The sequence below is a fragment of the Porites lutea genome, chromosome 7 (genome assembly GCF_958299795.1).
Source record: "Porites lutea chromosome 7, jaPorLute2.1, whole genome shotgun sequence".
Lineage (NCBI taxonomy): Eukaryota > Metazoa > Cnidaria > Anthozoa > Scleractinia > Poritidae > Porites > Porites lutea.
Genome location: NC_133207.1, coordinates 28,079,452 through 28,099,513, shown reverse-complemented (window position 1 = coordinate 28,099,513; position 20,062 = coordinate 28,079,452). Strand labels below are relative to the sequence as shown.

Sequence of the window (20,062 nt, the reverse complement as noted above, 5' to 3'; positions counted from 1 at the left end):
GTAATCTAAATGGTGACGAGTGAAATTAGGGAATAATTTCACGCGCGTTTTGTCACGAGTGTGCCATTTGATTACCTATTAATATCATGCCGTGACGAATTACTTTAGCAATCGTGAATTTTTGACAAGTTTATCGTGGATCGTATCGATCGAGGACTCCACTCTCTCAAATTCCACTCTCCCTCAAGAATTTTCATGTTTTTTCGACAAAACACATGTTAGAATCCTTCTTGATATGCTCTTTGGTGTGTTCAGGTTTTCTAAAGCGTCTTTTTGTGCCCTGACATCTCCATTCGCGGCATTTTAAAACTTCGTCGCCACCTTGACACTGAAACGTATGGAAGGAGCCAGAGTAGCTTAATGAAGTCACTAAGTAAATGTTTCCGAAGTCATCTTATCGTTTTAGATCCACTTGAACAACTTGCTATTTCTTGTGTGTTTGTTATCAATTTGGCTATAATAACGAACAATAACAGCATAAAATTGATTTTTAAATTCAAATGCTGTTACAGCTAAAGCCGCTTCGGTGGGAATCTCTCGATATTTGATTAAATGGCCGCCAGTGAACTGGTACACATCTGATGTAGTACTATACCGCTGAACATTTTCGTCGTAGAAATTGACAGCAGTAAGGAACATTTGGCCACACACAAAAAATGGATACAACGCAGAGGCTCCACGCGTTGGAATGGATTGAAACAGCGCAAACATGCTTCCATTCCACTTGTATATGAAGGATTCGAGGTTATAAGTAGTGCCGTTGTGATGATTAGCGAAAGCTAGGAAGGTATCTCCATTGCTCTTAAAAAATTCCACATGCCATGCTCCAAACGACTCCAGTGACTGGAATTTGGCAAAGTACCCACCAGACCATTTATAGACGGTAGAATTGACGGAGTGCCCATGCTTAGCATTAACGAAGTTCCCAAAAACAAAGAATGTTTCGTTGTGTATTTCAAATGCTGCACCTGATAATGCCCCCTCAGTCTGTATCTCCTGGTATTTTTCAAACTTGTTAATGTTCCACTTGTACACAATTGAACTGATAGAGTGTGAGGTATCGTTATAAAAGTTCGAAACAGCGAGAAACGATTCTTCCATTACCTTAAAAAACGTAAATGATGCTGCCCCGTTTGTTGCAATACTTTGGAAAGGGACAAACTGGTTACCGTTCCACTGCAAAATACGAGAATCCAAGCGATAGATGATACCATCATTGTGGCTAGCAATGGCTAAATAATGTTTATTACCAATATTGAAATACTCAACGTCAAAAGCTCCAACAATGTCTATGGTCTGGTAAAGAACAAACTGATCCGTTGACGGATTCATTTTGTAGATAAAAGAGCTTGTTCTCCATCGTTCAACGTCATCGAAATAGTTCGCGAAGGCGAGAAACAGACACCCATTGATACTAAAATGTTGAGCATCATGAGCCCCTTTAGTAGGCAAACCTTGATGTTGTTGAAAGTGGCGCAGATTGATGGCACAATCTTGATTAAAAGTGGAAACATAAGAAAACCGGTTACTACATATTCCAAAGCAAAGTTTATGGGACGACGTTTAGATAAAGCAACATAGTTGAAAAACGCAAGCCATGGCGAGTAAAGAGCTGAAACTGTGTTTTATGGCCTAAACAGCTGGTTCATATAGGATATATGGCAATTTGTAAGCACAAATTAAGACTATCATATATTTAGGTTGAGAGAGATGATTTTTTTCAGTCACTGACACTAGCGGCTCGGAAGAAAAAATCCGAGTACTGCCAGTAGCAAGCAAACCTCCGTTTGTTCAAGCCTTTCGTTTTTCCAAACCATCTCCGTTAGGTTGGCTAGTCCAGATGCTCTTTCACTAAGCTACAGAAGACTTTGAGTTAAGCCAATAAACTAGGTTCATGCGACAAACATTCTGCATACTGCTGGACTAGAACGTCGATATGTGCTTATGTGCAATGATAGAGCGAAAGTAGTATAGTAGGGATGTTTTACTCCCTTATTTTGGGCTGAAATCTCATGAACTTACTTAGGAATACAGTAACGCCGAGACGTCACAGCCTTTTGTATTTATCTCATGAACAAAATGCGGTTGATTCACATTATCTTTTTTGTATTTCTCATACTAAAGAAATAGTATAGAGACAATTTTTTTATGCGATGTATTTTCAATTGTCGGTCTGGGTGCAAGTTAATGATAGGAATATTGATTTCTTACCCTGAACAATGGATAATGTGCTTTGCTTCAACAAAAAATTGAGAAAAAAAACGCAATATTACCTGCACATATACGCCCATCTCCAGTAAACCCTGGGTTACATATGCATTCAAAGTGTCCAGCGGTATTTACACATGTTGCATTCTCGTGGCAGTCATGACTTCCGTTGCTGCATTCATCAAAATCTGAGTCAAAATGATAAAACATATTATTAAAGACAGACTGAGATTTACTTACTGAAAAACTATGTCGTAAATTTTCATACGCCAATGTGAGTTCTAGCGAATCAATGGAACGGACGATGTCTTTCAAAAGTAAAAAACGTGATATGTCTAGTCAAAATCGCGAACGATGATTTTACACGCGTGGGAATGTATGTAATGTGAGTATTTATTATATACATACTGAGAAATACTCACCAAAAAGCTATGTCGTAAATTTTTGTACGCAAATTAGTTCTAGCCAATCAGAGGAGCGAACGATGGTTTTCACACGTGAAAAAAATGATACGTCCAATCAGAATCGCGAACGATGTTTTTTCACGTGTGAGAAAAATGATACGTCCAATCAGAGGCCACAGAGGTGTGTGAGTTTCGCGCCAAAATTCCCGCCTCTTATTGCAGTTTGCAGCGCCGCTTCGCACACATTCAACGAGAAAAATTTTACTCAAAGAGTTTTTCTCGCTAAAAAAGTGAAAAACATTTCGGAAATGGAGTGGAATAGTTTCGTTTGTTTCACTGTCGATAAAGAAAACGGTAGAGAGCCGGCGAAACAACAGCGGAAAGGGAAAAACAGAACGAGACGTAAGCTTTTGTTGTGCTTTTTTTCGGAGCTACTTTGCCTTTCATTTAAGCTTAAGCTTATATTGAAACCGGCCATTTTACTTAAATTTACTCATTTTCAATTGTGCATTGACAACAAACAGTTAAGATTACTTATAGTTCTTGGATTACCTCATATCCTTACCGTCATTTATGTTTTTAACAAACGTTTGTACTAAAAAGCTGATACTTCGTTTTCTTTGTCATTTTGCGGCAAGTGTGTAGCGGCAAATAAGCATTTTTGAAAGATTTAAAATAAAAAGGCGGCCAAAATGATGAATGTCTCGGTATGTATATAATAAACACGATACCACATGGAAAGTGCTTTGTACGATATTTACGCACTCGTTTTTGTATCAGAAATCTTACTCGTTCGCTGCGCTCACTCGTTCGATTTCTGATACGTCAACAACTCGTGCGTAAATACCGTACGCCAGCACTTTCCATGAAGTATTCTCTATGTATATAATAAACACGTGCACAATACCACATGAAAGTGCTTTTTACGGTATTTACGCACATGCGCTCACTCGTTCGATTTCTTACGATTAAGAACAGCTCGCGCGTAAATTCCGTAGGCGCGCACTTTCCATGAAGTATTAATTCTTTCCACCTCGTGAAACGTTTCTTCCTATTCTAATTTACGAAATGCGCTCATCGTAAATTTTGGTAAATAACTGCAAATAATACAGTTTTAACCTGGTTATTTGTGATCGATGCTTATAAGGATCATTATACCTGTGCATGATCGTCCGTTTCCCACAAGTCCAGGATTACAGGTACAAATAAAGGAGCCAGCAGTGTTTGTACAGTTTGCATCCCTGTCGCAGTTATGGCTGCCGTCCTCGCATTCGTTGATGTCTATCCAAGAAACAACAACGTTACGAAAAATAAAAAGATGATGATGATGATAATAATAGAACACATGCATGCAAAAAATGTGCTAATATAAAGTAAAGAGAGTATAGTACAGCATGCAGTATAAAGACTATTGATCAAGGACGAGGGGCTTCAAAGCACGTTTAACGCCAATCCTGGGTTCACTTCAAACTTAATAATAAAGTCCGACGGATTTAGCTAAGACTAAGGTTCGCTCTTTGGACTTTTCACTCCGTGCACAACCTTAATAGCATTGCTATAATTATTTTTAGCTAACTGACCAATAGATATGTCTCTGTGAGTTATTTAGTAACAATGTGTGAACAGAAAAGAATAGATACTGTACACTATCAGTAAGCTTCTAATATATTTCGATATATTCCTCAGCACCATATTGTTTACTTCCCTGATTTGTGCCGGCGTTCTTTTTTTGTATGATAAACAGTCTTCTCTACTATTCTACCATTACGTTGCAAACAAGGCATCATTATGAGAAATTATGAGTTGTCATGCTTGGCGAACTCGCTTCAAGGGGACGAGTAGGAGAGAGCTTCGGGAAGGAGATTGTTTTTATGACAACCTCGTTCCCAGGAAGCACTAGTAGGAGAGAACCTCGGTAGCAAAGCTGTTGTCATGGTAGCTAACCCTGGATAGGAGGATTGGAGCTGATCTTTGTTAGAACAAGTTCACCCCAGCTTAGGAACCTATGGAATCCAACTGCAAAACTTAAATGGCGAATCTTCTGACCACTAGTCAACTATTATTGGGGAGTGATAGAGACCGTATAGGCTTCACACCAATCAAACACCTGTTTAACGGAGACATTAAGAGACGGATCCAACATTCGTAAATGCGCTATGCCTACAAAACCTCTCCTCGCAGAGTAAAATTAAAACAGAGTATATAATATTAATTTCCAATCATCGCTAAAATTGAAAGCAATAGCACAATATGGGAGACATGCAGTTTAGGGATAACTGAATATTATTCCATTAAATTTCCAATCGGGGTCTTGGTTCCTTAAGATGGGGGAACTGTTACCTTGAAATGTGTGTTTCTTATGGGGATATGCATATGACAGCCGCGATTAGGGATCCTGTTCACGTTTAAACGAGTACGTTAGGCCTATCATTCTTACCTATATTGCAGTTTTCACCAGTATAACCAATACCCTCTGGACACAAGTAGAGATATTTCTTATTAGTGAATCCGTTCAGGCACTGCCCGTTGTTAAAACACGGGTTACTGGAGCATATATTCTATATAATGAAAAGATAAATTCTTTAAAATTAAAGCGGCCAAAATGTTTAAACAAAAAATATTGAAGTTTTAGATTTATGATAATCATACAATTATGTGAACTGCGGGATGAAGAATTATATGAAAGAAGATCATCGCAATTATAGACGCAAGTTTTGCAGTTGCGAAAAGAAAGCCTGAAAAAATTTTCGTATAACTCTTCACCCCGCAGTTCACGTATATGATTTTCAAATATTCAAAACTTCATCATCATCCTTTCACGGGTCTATAACGAACCAATTCAACGACCTGCTACCAGTTGGCTTGTTTGCTCAATTGGTAGAGCGCTGCACCGGTATCGTAGAAGTCAAAGGTTCGAATCCTGTGCAAGCCTAATTTTTTTCAGGCTTTCTTTTCCCGACTGCAAAAGTTGCGTCTATAACCGCGATGGTCTTCTTTCTTTCAAATAATATTGTTATAGGCCATTTCCGAGTTTCGGGCCTCTGTATCTAGACGAGGTTAAGTGCTCAGCCTTTGACATGGAATTGACTTTTCATTCTCATGTATATAAAACTCATTTTCACAAGAAATGTTGAGCACTTGGCCTCATTTTGAAAGTCAGGGTTTTAGGAACACGGAAATTTTGACGTATAAGATTCAGGAAATTCAAGGTCGTTAAGTATGAACCGCGTTTGTTGATAACTTGAAACAGTTGTTTATGCAACTAAAGCATCAACTGCAGCTCGGTGAGTTATAAATTTGTTGACGGAAGAATTGAGCTAAACACTAATTTAACAAAATCAACAAACAAACAAACGCGCATAACAGGCTACAAAATTTGTGCTAAAAATAGAGGGATTCTTGGCGTTATGCCTTTCTTGTTAATTAAATGCCCTTTACATCTTAGTTTACAGCCCAGCCGCTTGAATCGGAAATGTACGTTGCTACCTAGAAATGACAAAAAAGATGTATTGCAATATCCAATATCTTTTATTTCTTACCTCCGTTCCCCTATAGGTCCAGCCTGGTGTCACCTTAAGATCACCTGGATTCTGTAGGGCGTCAGCATCATTCAATTCACACACCATTGTGTCATTTAAAACAGGACTTATGTTGATTGACACGCACTCCCTCTCCATGGCACAAAAATGATGACATGACCCGTGAATACCGATAGAATGATTCCAAATCACGTGACCTTCGAGTCGACGGTTGTCGGCAGGTGAAATAAACTTTAAGTGGCGACATCCAGCTACCACAATTAACAAAACACAGCAAATTGGTTTTAATTTACATTAACAACTTGAAATTTCCAGAGAAATATTCCTTTAAGACATTTTGGTGCCTCTCGGCAACTACTTGAAATGTTTTAGAGTAAAGTAACCTATTTTCAGGTTCTCCTTACCGGGACAGGTAAAAATTAAAAGCGTCGAGCACGAGTACCTGAGAACAGCCGCTATGTTTTAAAAAGAGAGCGCTTTTAAAAACCTGCAGCAGTGTGAAATACAATTTTAAATATACCTTTTTATTTGTCAACAGAGAAATATCGTAATTGTAACTGAGTAGTTTTTTTTAAATCTTTAAAGGGTTATTCAGTCTTAAGAGATATAGTAAAAACCAAAATCCGTATATTGGAGGCTTAAAAAACACAGGTGGACCCCCGTGAACTACGTTAGGTCAGTGAATAAACCGGAAAATAAGCATAACATAATTCTTTATGTTGAATGTATTAGATCACTGAAGTCACCTTGATTTGCTGCTGAGATGCAATATATACTAGGGCCCCAAAGAGTACAAACCAACAGCAAAACTACTTCTAAGTTCCAAGTCACCATTATAGCAACACCCAGTGTGAGTTCGCGAGAGACCAGTTTACTTAAAGCCAACGTCAACTTACTGATACATTTGCAAAACCTAACTTATTCTTAAACACAGATTGTTTTTAGGATATAAATTATTCATAAAAAGGATTGATGAGTTAAATTAGTTACTTGGACAACACTTTTATTAGTGATTTGAGTGAGACAGCATGCGTGGTTCATATATTTTCAGAGCTAGGATTAAAAGGCACTGTACCGGGTATGAAAGTAAAAAAAGAATATGACGCCGGCAATGTACATCTTGAGAATTCGAAAGATGTGCATATAATATGAATCTCTTTAGGCTTTGTAAAAGACAATAGCAGCCATGCGTAAACGCAGCTTAAGCAGACTGGTCAAAACAGAGACTGAAATAAGGGGAAAAAAAGACGAAGAAGAATAAAAGAGGATGAACCTATACCTAAGCGAAAATTGTAGAGTACCCTTTCCACAGATCAAATCAAGCCAAAGAGAGTTGTCAATTACTTTGCGCGAGTTCGCAATGATACCCAATTTTTAGAAAGTAATATATAAAACCTTCCCTTTATGTTTTTGCCTGGTATTAAGAATATGACTATTTACAATTTGGCTACAATCGCTTCCCCCACCCCTCCCTTGTGCGCTTGTTTATTGGGCAATAACAAACAAACAAGGACAGGATTGATAATTATGGAGTAAATTGTATGGCCCAAAGCCGATTTAATAAATAATTAATATCTTCTGAATCATTTCAATAGAATTTAGATCAGAAAATTTTCTAAGCCCAGTAGGAAATGTAAGGGCAGAGAAACGCCATGATAACTACCATGCAAGGAACAATTTAGCCAGTTACCGATATCAGGGTCGTGGCGAAAAAAAAAAACACAAACCAAGCGAAAATGAGACACGCGTGTCGCGCGCGTTCAACCTGTCGTACTTCTTACGGTCTGCTTGACAGATCGCTCCGGATACTTAGGTCTCTGTTAGGATTTTTCATTCTGCAAATGTTGTGCATTACCCTGCAGGTTCCAGAGATGTTTTTCTTGAACGGAGAACAAATTAAAGAAAAACCTCTGGGATTGTAGTTGTGCATCAGATCGTGGTTTCAAACAGCTGCATAGGGAATGACGACTTTTCTCTGTAAAAAAACTGCTCGAGGGAGCAAATTTTGCGTAGAAATTTCTTAAGTTCGAGAAAAGTTAAAATTTCTGGATAACGCGGGTCCATTCGTTTGAGATATTCAGAGTTTTTCGATGATTTTACGTAAAATTTTTTATGCACACATTTTATATCAACCGTGCAAGATATTACGGTTATTGCTAAAAAAAAAAAAAAACTGAACAAGACCTCCTTGAATTTTTTTCTACTAAGACATCAAGTGCCTTAGAAATTTCTTATGAAAGTACGGATACTCCATGTCCTCGAACTTTTGACCTCGCACCCATCAGGACAGCTATAACAGTTTTGAATGAGACGAAAAAGTGACGACCAAAGGTCTCCTAAGACGCATGCGCAAAAACAGATATTAAATGGTTTTTAGGGCAGCTCCAAATAAACTAAACAGGATTCTTAAACGTAAAGAAAACCAATTGAGACACTTCTGACGAATTTGAAAACATTTGGTCGTTGGGTGTCCATGAAATAGATGATAGGCTGTGTCACAAGTTAGTGTGTACTTATTTATAATTCAGGCAACTCTTTATGAACGCTGGGCACCTTCCTAAACCGGAAGCTTACTAGTGTTAGTTCCTGCCCTTCATCAAGCAATAGTATTAATTGCTTATTTATGTCATTTGCCCCTATTTTCTGTATAGGGCGAACGCGCAATTAAGATTCAATTAAGTAAACGTAGTACGTACTTAGGGCGTGTTCTGGCGGTGCTCTTCGTAGAAAGACTGCATACATGTTATCCATAAACTTGTCCAAGCTTGACAAACGTGTACCTTATTATAGGAAATTAACGTTCCATGAAATTAACGCGAATCGTTAAAATTCGCGTTAATTTATGTCGCGTTAGTTTTGTTGAGCGTTAATTTCCGCGACTTTAATTAAGTGCAGCGTTAATTTTCGCGCTCTTAATTTTCAGTATTTTAACCCCCAATTTTGGAACCTGTACAGACATTCTTTACACCTAAAAAACATTAACTACAAGCTTTCTTTCTTTCCATTTACCCTTATTTTTCATCTTTCACAAAAGCTAAGGTAAAAGTTTAACAATATTTCGAATTCATCCTCATCGTTGTCGCTGTCAGAAGTGATGTCAGCTCAGTTTTGTTCAGTTTTGAATTTTTTTACATCCAGTGTTGAAATAAATTTGTTCCAGTTGTCACCACCAACTGTGTCTTAATCGCGTTAATTTCCTTTATTATGAAATTCTACCTCCTCTTTCGCGTTAATTTTCTTTATTCGAGAGTCGTTTTCCATTAAATTCGGGGGCACCCAACGGGAAATTTTGAGAAAAAGACCTAAAAACAACAACAAAGCGTGAATAAAGTTTTCTGAGACTATTTTAAGCATTTTGGGAGATTGCTGGAAAAGAATTATCTGTTCCTCACTCCCAGCAAGACTGATGGAAGAGTTCCCAGCCAGCAAACTTACAACCTCCAACCCGACTTGCTGGGAAGTTTCATAGGGCGCAATTCAGGTCTTGAGTGGTAAGTAACCCATACAAGTAACCCGTAGCAGCTATTCTAGACTTCAAATCCCCTCTCACACCCTGAATTATCTTTTTCCCAGCAACACTTTCCTTCCAAGGACTATTATTTCTTCCACATCTCCCAGCCAGCAAAAATGTGCCTGAAGAACAGATATTTTGAGGAACAGATCCATTGCGTGCCCCTGTAAATTCGCGTTAATTTAAGTCGCGTTAATTTCCAATACCTTAATTTCATGGAGCGTTCATTTCCTATAATAAGGCGATTACAATTAGTGCAACATCAACAACTCAGTTGTTATGCATATACCGGGTGCTTTTCATTATGTCAAAAAAATTTTCGGTCGAGAAACAAATGGAACGCCGCTTCAGTCCGCCTGGAAATTTGTGGTCCACCTCCAGAGGTGGCTCTCCATCGTACGAAACTGGCCGTTCCATTTCCAAACATTCTCGTTTCTAGTCCTGCTTTTTAATATGCTAAGCAGTAATCACAATTTCGATCGAAACGCAAATGGATCGCGTCGATTCGACTGAAAATTTTGATTTAATCGAACAATGTCGTTCTATTTTCTCTTGAGCATTCCTCTGGTTGCTGACTTTTTGTTTGGCAAAATGGAAAGCACCCACCGTGAGTATGATTTGATTCTTGGGTTATTTACAATATTATGGAGTCAAGCTAGATTGCTGGCATATAGTGTCGATAAAGAATTACAGTCTATTTTTTAGAATGTAGTCAAAGCTAGCCTCCAACAATCAACGCCCTCGTTGCGCCGTTACTCAGGTGAGCTCACTAGGGAAATGTTTCGGAAGTGGTTATCTTATCAGTTTAGATCCACTTGAACAACTTGCTGTTTATTCTGTATTTGTTGTCAATTTCGCTATAATAACTTACAATAGCAATATAAACTTGATTTTTGAACTCGAATGCTGTTACAGCAGTGGCCGCTAGGGTGGGAATCTCTCGATATTTGATAAAGTGTCCCCCAGTGAACTGGTACACATCTGATGTAGTGCTGAACCGCTGAACAGTCTTCTGTTGATCGTAGAAATTGACAACAGTAAGGAACATTTGACCACACACAACAAATGGATACAAAGCAGAGGCTCCACGGGTAGGAATGGATTGAAACAGTACAAACTTGCTTCCATTCCACTTGTATATGAAAGATTCGATGTTGTAAGTAGTGCCGTTGAAGTGATTAGCGAAAGCTAGGAAGGAGTGGCCATTACTGTTAAAGGATTTCACATACCTTGCTCCAGTAGACTCTAGTGACTGGAATTTGGTGAAGTACCTACCAGACCATTTATAGACGGTAGAATTGACGAACTGACCGTTCTTAGAGTTGGCGTAATTCTCAAAGACAAAGAATGTTTCGTTGTTTATTTCAAATGCTTCACCCGATAAAGCCCCCTCGGTCTGTATCTCCTGGTATTTTACAAACTTGTTAGTGTTCCACTTGTAAACAATTGAGCTGATAAAGTGTGAAGTATCGTTATAAAAATTCGAAACGGCGAGAAACGATTCTTCCAAAATCTTAAAAGACGTAAATGATCCTGCCCCGTTTGTTGCAATACTTTGGAAAAGGACAAACTGGTTTCCATTCCACTGGAAAATACCCGAATTCAAGCGGTAGGTGATACCATCATGGTGGCTAGCAATAGCTAAATAATGTGTATTACCAATATTGAAATACTCGATGTCATAGGGACCAACACTGTTTATGGTTTGGTAAAGAACGAACTGTTCCGTCGAAGGATTCATTTTGTAGATAAAAGAATTTGTGCGCCATTGTTCAACGTCGTCATAATGGTTCGCGAAGGCAAGAAACAGACTTCCGTTGATGGTGAAGTTTTGAACATCGCGACCCCCTTTGGTCGGCAAATCTTGATATTGTTCAAAGTGGCGCAGATTGATGCCACAACCTTGATAAAAATGGAAAAACACAGAAGAAAAGTGGTAACTCAGCCTACAATTATTTCAAAAAAGGTTAAAAAAGTCGTTTAACTGTAGCAGGAGAGACCACTTAAAAAAAGAGGGGGCAGGGGGGAGGGGGAGAGGGAGGGAGAGAGTTGGGACTGGGCCGGCAAAGAGTTGATGCATTGTACATGTACGGCCTAAACAGGTTCAAACTTTGTATATATAATATTTAGGTTCTTAAATATACTATTATTCTCTGAAGATGAGAAAAAAAAAACTTAAGTACATTCTAAAACTGGAGTAAATGGAATTTAGTCTCCTTCTTTAAACAAAACAAAACGAAGTAACAAACAAAGAACAACCAAGAACAACAGCAACATAAAAATGAGAAAAAAGGCAATTTTACCTGCACAGATACGCCCATCTCCAGTAAACCCTGGGTTACATATGCATTCAAAGTATCCAGCGGTATTAATACATGTTGCATTCTCATGGCAGTTATGACTTTCGTTACTGCATTCATCATAATCTGCGCAAAAAAAATAATACAGCATTACCTGATACAGTTACGGGCTGAGTTCTAAGGCACTGATCACGGCCCATCTAAAACCTTTCTTTCGCAAAAATTATAGCATCTTAATGTCGTATGTTGTTCACATTAATATTCGTACAATATTTACATTTCCCAATTTAACGTTTTCCATACCGCCCCCACACTAGCCAGCGTCGACAAGTCATACTTAGAGATACATTTTAGTTGCCAGTGCCCTTGGTGGAATCGCCTGGACCAGATTGATGATTAAATTCAGTATAAAAACTTTCCACTTGAGAGCATTTAAGTGCGCTTTCAAAAAACCTTGCACAACAAAAGCATGTTGTCGTCTGTCCTCTTGCTTTGTTAATCTCGCTTTTCAAAAATAAATTAAAAATAAAAAAAGAGCAAAAAGCTCAGTATTAGGTCGTCTTCGTTTCGACGCAGAAAATAAAACTAAAATACAGTTTAGATCGCATTTCAATAGTGCACGCACACTCCCTTAAGACGAAGGAAAAGGCCGAATCTCGTTCTGCCTCGTTAAACTTTCCATTTGAGAAATGTGTTTATCGTAAATTTAATTTTGGTAAATATCCTCAAGTAACAATGTTTTAATTTGGTTATTTGCGATTGATACTCATAAGCTCTGAGAGTTTATACCTGTACATGACTGTCCGTTTCCCTGAAATCCAGGATTGCACGTACAGATGAAGGAGCCAACGGTGTTTGTACAGTTTGCATTCTTATCACAGTTATGACTCCCGTCCTCGCATTCGTTGATGTCTAAATGCGAAACAACAACATGCATGCAAAAAAACAGGCTAATACAACAAAACTTAGATTACAGCGATATAGTGACTTATGCACCTATCAATGTTAAGCCGGCGGGGGGTGCGGGGGGTGAGGCAGGGCATGGGGTGCGGATTTGGAATTTTTCAAAAATTTGCCGTCAAATTCCCTGCCCACGGGCAAATAATTCCAGTCAATTGCAATCAAATTTCCCCACCCCGGGCTGCACATTGCTGTCCATTCCAAGGCTGGACCCAACAAAGGCAAAATAAAAATATCTCCAAATAAAACTCTGCAACCTTTATTTATAAACGTTACTGCATCACCAAAGATACATGTTCCTGTTAAAGCTGCAATTATACGTTTTAACCATTCAATCCGTGTTTTAATACAGTGCATAGAATAGAGAAATCTTTAGGAGAAAGTCCACATTTTGTAAGTTTGAATATACCATTCTTAGTAAAGGGTACAAAGAAAGTCAGTTTTATAAGCTTTATACGGTGATTGTAGCGAATGTCAGCCATACACTGATCAATTGTACTTGCAAAAATCGACTTGGTTTCTCTTTACTTCCGTTTACTTTGATACCACAGTATCTTAAAAGGTTCAATTGATCAATACAGTAAAATCCACTGGCCTTTGGCTTGCTCTCGTTGGCTTCCATGATTTCCAGATCTTAATTTCCAGACCATACGTCGCGTGCGTGAAACGTGGAAGTGGGGAACATATGTTCGGTCTCAGTCTCTTTCGTCCGAGTCGGCAGTCAAATCCATCCCCACGTCAGTCCCACGTCGGGCAAAGAAAGATTCAAATATCCCCTCCCCGTGAGAACAAGATTGGTCAAATGCCTTACCCCAGGGCCAACAAAGACAATCAAATCCCCACCCCATGCCCAGCCTCCCCCCCCCCCCCCCCCCCCCCCACCGGCTTTACATTGATAGGTGCATTACCTGATTTCTAGTAATCAACGGAAAAGTGTGCCTCGAAGCATTCCAATCCTGGGTTTACTGCAGCCTTACGTTATGAAGTCCGGCAGTTAAGCTTTTTAATGTATGACGTTCATGCCAAGACAGCTCCTAAGTGTCTTCTCGATAAGTTTGCGAAAATCAATACAAAACATCATTATAATACGCTATTATCTGCAAAAGAATGTTTCTCTGTCAAATTCTCTAGAACTGAAAAAATGAAAACATTTTTTACCGGAATTGCTGTGTCTAATTGGAATTCTATTCCAGTCTCTATTAAGACTCTCAACATATCTCATTTTCGTAAAAAATTAAATCACTATCTCCTTAATGTTCTAGGTAATGAAGATAATTATTTGAATGTTAATTATTTAATAGAATAATTTATGAAGTTAACTTGATATGTTGTATATACCTCCAGCTGTAATTTTAGTCTTTTTCAAATAACAAAATCCCCTGTACTTAAATTTATATGTAAGGTGTTTCTTTCTGTATGTTATTGTATTTCTTTTCTTTTTTCTTATTTAAAGTCTTGTTCTGCCTAGATTAGCATTATAGCTATTTGCAGGACATAAAGTATTTTAACTTTATATTTCTTTAAATAAATACATTGTTGTTGTAGTTGTTGTTTATTTATCTAAAATTAAGATTCGCTTTTTGGACTTCACGCCGTGGACAACCTCAAATAAAGCATTTTAAAATATTTCCATATTTTAGTTTGATTTAATTACAATGTATGAACCGTTACAAAAGATTCGAAGCTCTGTCAATGCTCCCGCTGGCAACATATACAGCAGCACCATATTGTTTACTTATTTGTTCGACCGGCTTTTTTTTATTAACCAACCTCCTCTACTAACTCATGTTGCAAACAAAAGTCATTACGAGTTGTCATGGCGACGTCGTTACCAGGGACGAGAAGGAGAGAACCTTGGAAACGAGGCTGTTGTCGTTGTACCAGTAGAACGCTTAATTCACTGAATCGTCGTTGGAACAACTCGCTTAAGGAACCCATGGGATTCATGGTGAGTGCAGAAGTTATAGCCAATCGTCTGACCAATGGCCGGTAAAAGTAGTTTCATTAAGGTGACTCGACCCAGTTTTTTTGGGTGGGTACCATCCTACTTTGAAGCTCTCTGGTATCCCCACCTTTACTTTTATCGTAAGTCTAACACATAGAATGGATAACCTATAGATCAATCTACAATATAACATAAAATTGTTGGCGATCGGAGTAAATGTCACGTGGTTATAATGCCATGCCCCTTTGAGGTCTGAGTCGAAAATCTGCTGTTGCCGGCATTTTTTCGTGAAAATCTCTCGGCTACACATAGTGCGCAATAGTGCCTTGCGCTGAACAGAGTTTCACCAAAATCGCGAAGACCCAATTCGAGAAATTCAGCAGTTTCCAAATTTAGGTCATAATTTATGCGAGAATGATAAGCAAACTTTACACGGATTATATCTAATAAACTATGAGATTCATCTCTTTATTTTGGGCTTCGTTATAACAGATGGGTCCTTGCAAGTCAGCAAAACAATTTAGAGCCATGTAAATGCGCGCGATTTCGAGCAAAGCAAACATATAGAAATTATAGTTTTCGCTATTTGTTGACGTTTGTCAGCGTTTAAGAGTCCTTCTCACGAAAAAAGCATTTTCTTAAAAATTCGTAGTTTTTTTTCCTTCAAATTTTTTCAGGGCCACAATTGATTAACTAACTACCCGGACTCTGAATTTCATGGTCATTGAAAAAATGTGACATTATCTTCTTTAAGCCCAAACTTGAGTAAACATTGAAGATTTTTAGCGTTTTGGCTGAGTTTGTGCTTTGGGAGTTGTCTATTGTTTCTAGTCTGTCATTATACAGCATTCTTGTTCAGCACGCGTGCAATGACCGCGCTTGGCTGACTTCCGAATGCTCACCGAGGTATAATAATTTTGGTACAGTGAGACAGGCCATCGCGTGTTACATAGAGGTTTAAGTCACAATTTTTGATCAATTCTCGTGCTTCTTGTGCCTTTGCAAAAAAATCAAGAAGTGCTACACACTAAATCTACTTACTATTAAAGAACATCATTTTTTCATAGGTTTAATGCAAGCCAATAATTAAACCAACTCGTGACGGGAATATCTCGGTGAGCATTCGGAAGTCAGCCAAGCGTGGTCATTGCACGTGTGCTGAACAAGAATGCTGTATAATGACAGACTAGAAATAGCCTGCGTAGCATAGCGGTTTTGTCGAGCCGGGCGCAGGAGCGGCGTAGCCGCGAAATTCGCGCGAAGCGCTCGAGAACGAGCGGCGAAGCCGCGAGAAAAATAAAAACCGCCTGCCCGGATTCGTGGCCTTTTCAACTGCCGCCCCCTTCAACTCATTTTGACATTCTGTTGACAACTTATTTGGTTTCAGTTTTCCCAGCCAATCAGAAATAAAGTGTTGACAGCCTAAACACGACACAAAAGCTCGTGATATAGTGTAAAACGTGACCTTGGCCGGAATTGGAGTTTGCTTAAACAAACACAGGTTTTTTTCTTTGTGGCTATCTCGCGCATAGGTGACTACACTGCGTTCTAAACTTGACTGAGTAGATCTTATTTTTGCTGCACTAAGTCTTACATTTATTTAGAGGTCACGAAGTTGGTTTGTTTAATCCGTATTGAGTAATTATTTCCTGTGGTTAATGTTAGTGTTGCTAATAAGAATTTGTTGATCTCAGATGCAGTTGTAAAGTACTAATTTCTTTGACCACTCCTAAAGCCTAAAGCTTTTTATTACGGCTAAATAAATATTTAAGTTTCTTTGGTCTTTTCCGACTAAAATGCCTGGATCTGGACTACTACAAACCAAGGAGCCTTGGTTTGTAGTTTCTTTGTCCGTGAATGTTTTGACGCTGGGCCCGGCTTTTTAAGTGTTGTTTGCAGGATGCTGTATTTTTACGTATAGCGCGATCTTGAGATTTGAGTTGTAGCTTAAACTTATAATTAAGCTACACCAAGCAAAAAAGTATGGAGAATTACGCTGTGCGTCTTTCTTCTACTGTATGCGATTCATAGACCACAATCGCGGACACCGTTCGATGTATTGCGCTGGAGTGCGTTATTCTCTAACACCGAGTAATAGAGAAAATTGAGGTGAACGTTCTCGAAGCACTGAAATTTACTGTTTCTGTCATAAGGTCCATTGCTGTACAGCTCAGCGACAACATTTCAGATATCTGGTCGTCGATAGTACTAGTAGGGGAAATTTTGATCATACAGGTTTTCGATGAGGATATTTCTTCTTTGGAGGACTCTTAAACGCTGACAAACGTCAACAAATAGCGAAAACTATAATTTCTATATGTTTGCTTTGCTCGAAATCGCGCGCATTTACATGGCTCTAAATTGTTTTGCTGACTTGCAAGGACCCATCTGTTATAACGAAGCCCAAAATAAAGAGATGAATCTCATAGTTTATTAGATATAATCCGTGTAAAGTTTGCTTATCATTCTCGCATAAATTATGACCTAAATTTGGAAACCGCTGAATTTCTCGAATTGGGTCTTCGCGATTTTGGTGAAGCTCTGTTCAGCGCAAGGCACTAATGCGCACTATGTGTAGCCGAGAGATTTTCACGAAAAAATGCCGGCAACAGCAGATTTTCGACTCAGACCTCAAAGAGGCGTGGCATTATAACCACGTGACATTTACTCCGATCGCCAAAATTTTTCTGTTATATTGTAGATTGATCTATAGGTTATCCATTCTATGTGTTAGACTTACGATAAAAGCAAAGGTGGGGATACCAGAGAGCTTCAAAGTAGGATGGTACCCACCCAAAAAAACTGGGTCGAGTCACCTTAATTGTAATTAAGATTTCATGTGGCGCTAAAATAACTAATGTTATATGAACAGTATTTAACCCATCGACATGACGGTAAGTGTACATAATAAATTAAAAATGTTAAAAATTGTTAGTCTCGTTTGCGTGAGCAGCGAGACTCATAATCTGCAACGTGTTTTTCGTTGTATTTTTAACACAAAAGGGAGGTCATTGTGCCAGGCGTTCCTAGCAGAGACCGTGGAAACTGGGAATAAGAATCGTTGCGTGATCGAAGCCACGTATGTTTTGCCGGAAGAAAGCTTAGGAAAGAATAAATTTAGTGCTTTTTTCGAAACGTGTCGGTCCACGAATACTATCGCTTGAAAGCGTTGATTACTTTGGAACAAGTAAACACTACGTACTGAGTGATCGAAAAAATAAGAATCTTAATTTTTTAATTTAGTAAACCTGCGATGGTCGGGTGTTGTAAACTTTCATTGTATGCAAATGGTCTTGTGATGAGCATGCGATTTATTTTCGGCTGTGATTAAATGACATGCCATGTAAATCACTTTTTTGATCTCTGGCAATGAGATGTAATTATAATTTATCTGGGATCAAGGCCCTTGAATTTCCGAGAAATTTATACACGCGTAAGCCTGCGACCGCAGACGTATTTCCGGTCGTCGCTAACACGCGTACCAAATTAATTCAAAAACAAATAAAAAGTATCCGATTTGACGTCGATAAGGTAGGAAGTAATAAACCTTTAGCGAGTAAATCCTTTTCGAGTAGAATTAATCACCTCCTCATTTCTCGATATAATCTCCAAGCAAGCGAGACTGAACGCCGCTGTAAAGTTTGAAAACAATTAAGCAAAATATGAGAGACTAAGGGAAATTTCAAAAGGTAAAAACCTCCTTCAATGCAATTGAATAATTATTCTTTCATTTTCTTTCACTGGATCTCCGAAAGATGTGGGAATCTGGTAGATAACAGTCGGGATCTGGGTATTCCTGGGTATCCTCATCACGCATAAAAAAGTCTGTTAGTCCGTTCACTCTTACCGTTATTGCATTTTTCACCAGTATAACCAATACCGTCTGGACACAAGCAGAGATATTTCTTATCAGTGAATCCATTCAGGCACTCCCCGTTGTTGAAGCACGGGTTACTGGAGCACATATTCTAATGAAAAGAGAAATCCTTGAAATTTAATAAAACAAAAACAAATTAAAAATTCTACACGTTGTAAGGGACTCTTAGATTTAAAGTCAAGGGCGTTTGCTGTTATCAACTTCAGCCTGGTTAGCTAATTGGTTTGTTGTCGGACGGAAGAAGTTACGAAGTTACTATGAAGCCTTGCCTTAAAAATCAGCCAAACAAATAAAGCGCATTATACAAGCAAAATACTAAGTATTAATATCGGGCACAGAGGCTTGTAAAGCGAGGAATTTTCTGTGTCTTGTCTCTCTTGTTTCCCCCTTTGCATTTTCGACCTGCTCCAATCTAATTAGGGCCTTAATTGCTATAAGTAGCTTTTTGGATTAAGCCGTATGAATCAGACATGACTAGCTGATGAAAGTGTTTCTAACCTCCGTTCCCCTATAGGTCCAACCTGGTGTCACCTTAAGATCACCTGGATTCTGTAGGGCGTCAGCATCATTCAATTCACACACCATTGTGTCATTTAAGACAGGACTAATGTTAACTGACACACAGTCCCTCTCCATGGCACAAAAATGATGACATGATCCGTGAATACCGGTAGAACGATTCAAAATAGCGTGATTCACGAGTCGGCGGTTATCCCCAGGTGAAATAAATTTTAATCGGCGGCACCCAGCTACGACGAGAACAAAAGAACATAAATTGGTGTTAATTCTCTTGTTTTACAGATTTCAATCCCATGAATTGAAGTCCTAAACATTGCAGAAATAATTCAGAGCAAGCACACATTTGAGAGTCTGAGTTGTCTTTTCCAAGCTCTGCGTATGAGCTTTCCGGGAACGAAAATTGAACAGGATTACTGCAGCCGCGTCATTCACTAAAGTCAGCCAGCTTGGGAGTAGCCGACAGTCAAGAGCAAATAAAAAAACAAACACTTTTTTTTTTCTAAAGAAAATATTCTGCAGCGTCTCTATAAGAAGGGGTGATGAATAGTCCATTGAAATTTTTAACTGCTCGCAAAATTTTACCTTTGCTCTATTTGCTCGCAAAATTTAAACGAGTGCTCGCTCGCTCGTGCTCCCTAAATTTTTGCGTTGCACGCAAGCTCGCAAAGCAAATTTTTTATTTCTGCTCGTGCTCGCAAAAAAATGGCAGTGCTCGGCATGGTCGCGAATGCTCGCAAAGACCATTCGTCACCCCTATAAGAGTAATTAAGACAATTATTTGTTTTTATCAAATGAGTTG

The 20,062-nt window shown here is 38.7% G+C and overlaps 1 protein-coding gene across 1 annotated transcript in view; it reads right to left on the bottom strand.

Moving 5' to 3' along the window:
• The window catches only part of LOC140943801 (uncharacterized), a 270,540-nt gene extending 264,251 nt beyond the window's left edge, over positions 1 to 6,289 (bottom strand). Inside the window, exons 1-3 of the mRNA XM_073392913.1 lie at positions 6,152 to 6,289; positions 5,050 to 5,170; positions 2,219 to 2,236 (exon numbers count right to left, since the gene is read on the bottom strand). Coding sequence (XP_073249014.1) covers positions 2,219 to 2,236; positions 5,050 to 5,170; positions 6,152 to 6,289 — 277 coding nt within the window. The remainder of the gene's footprint in view (positions 1 to 2,218; positions 2,237 to 5,049; positions 5,171 to 6,151) is intronic.
• Positions 6,290 to 20,062: the final 13,773 nt, after the last annotated feature.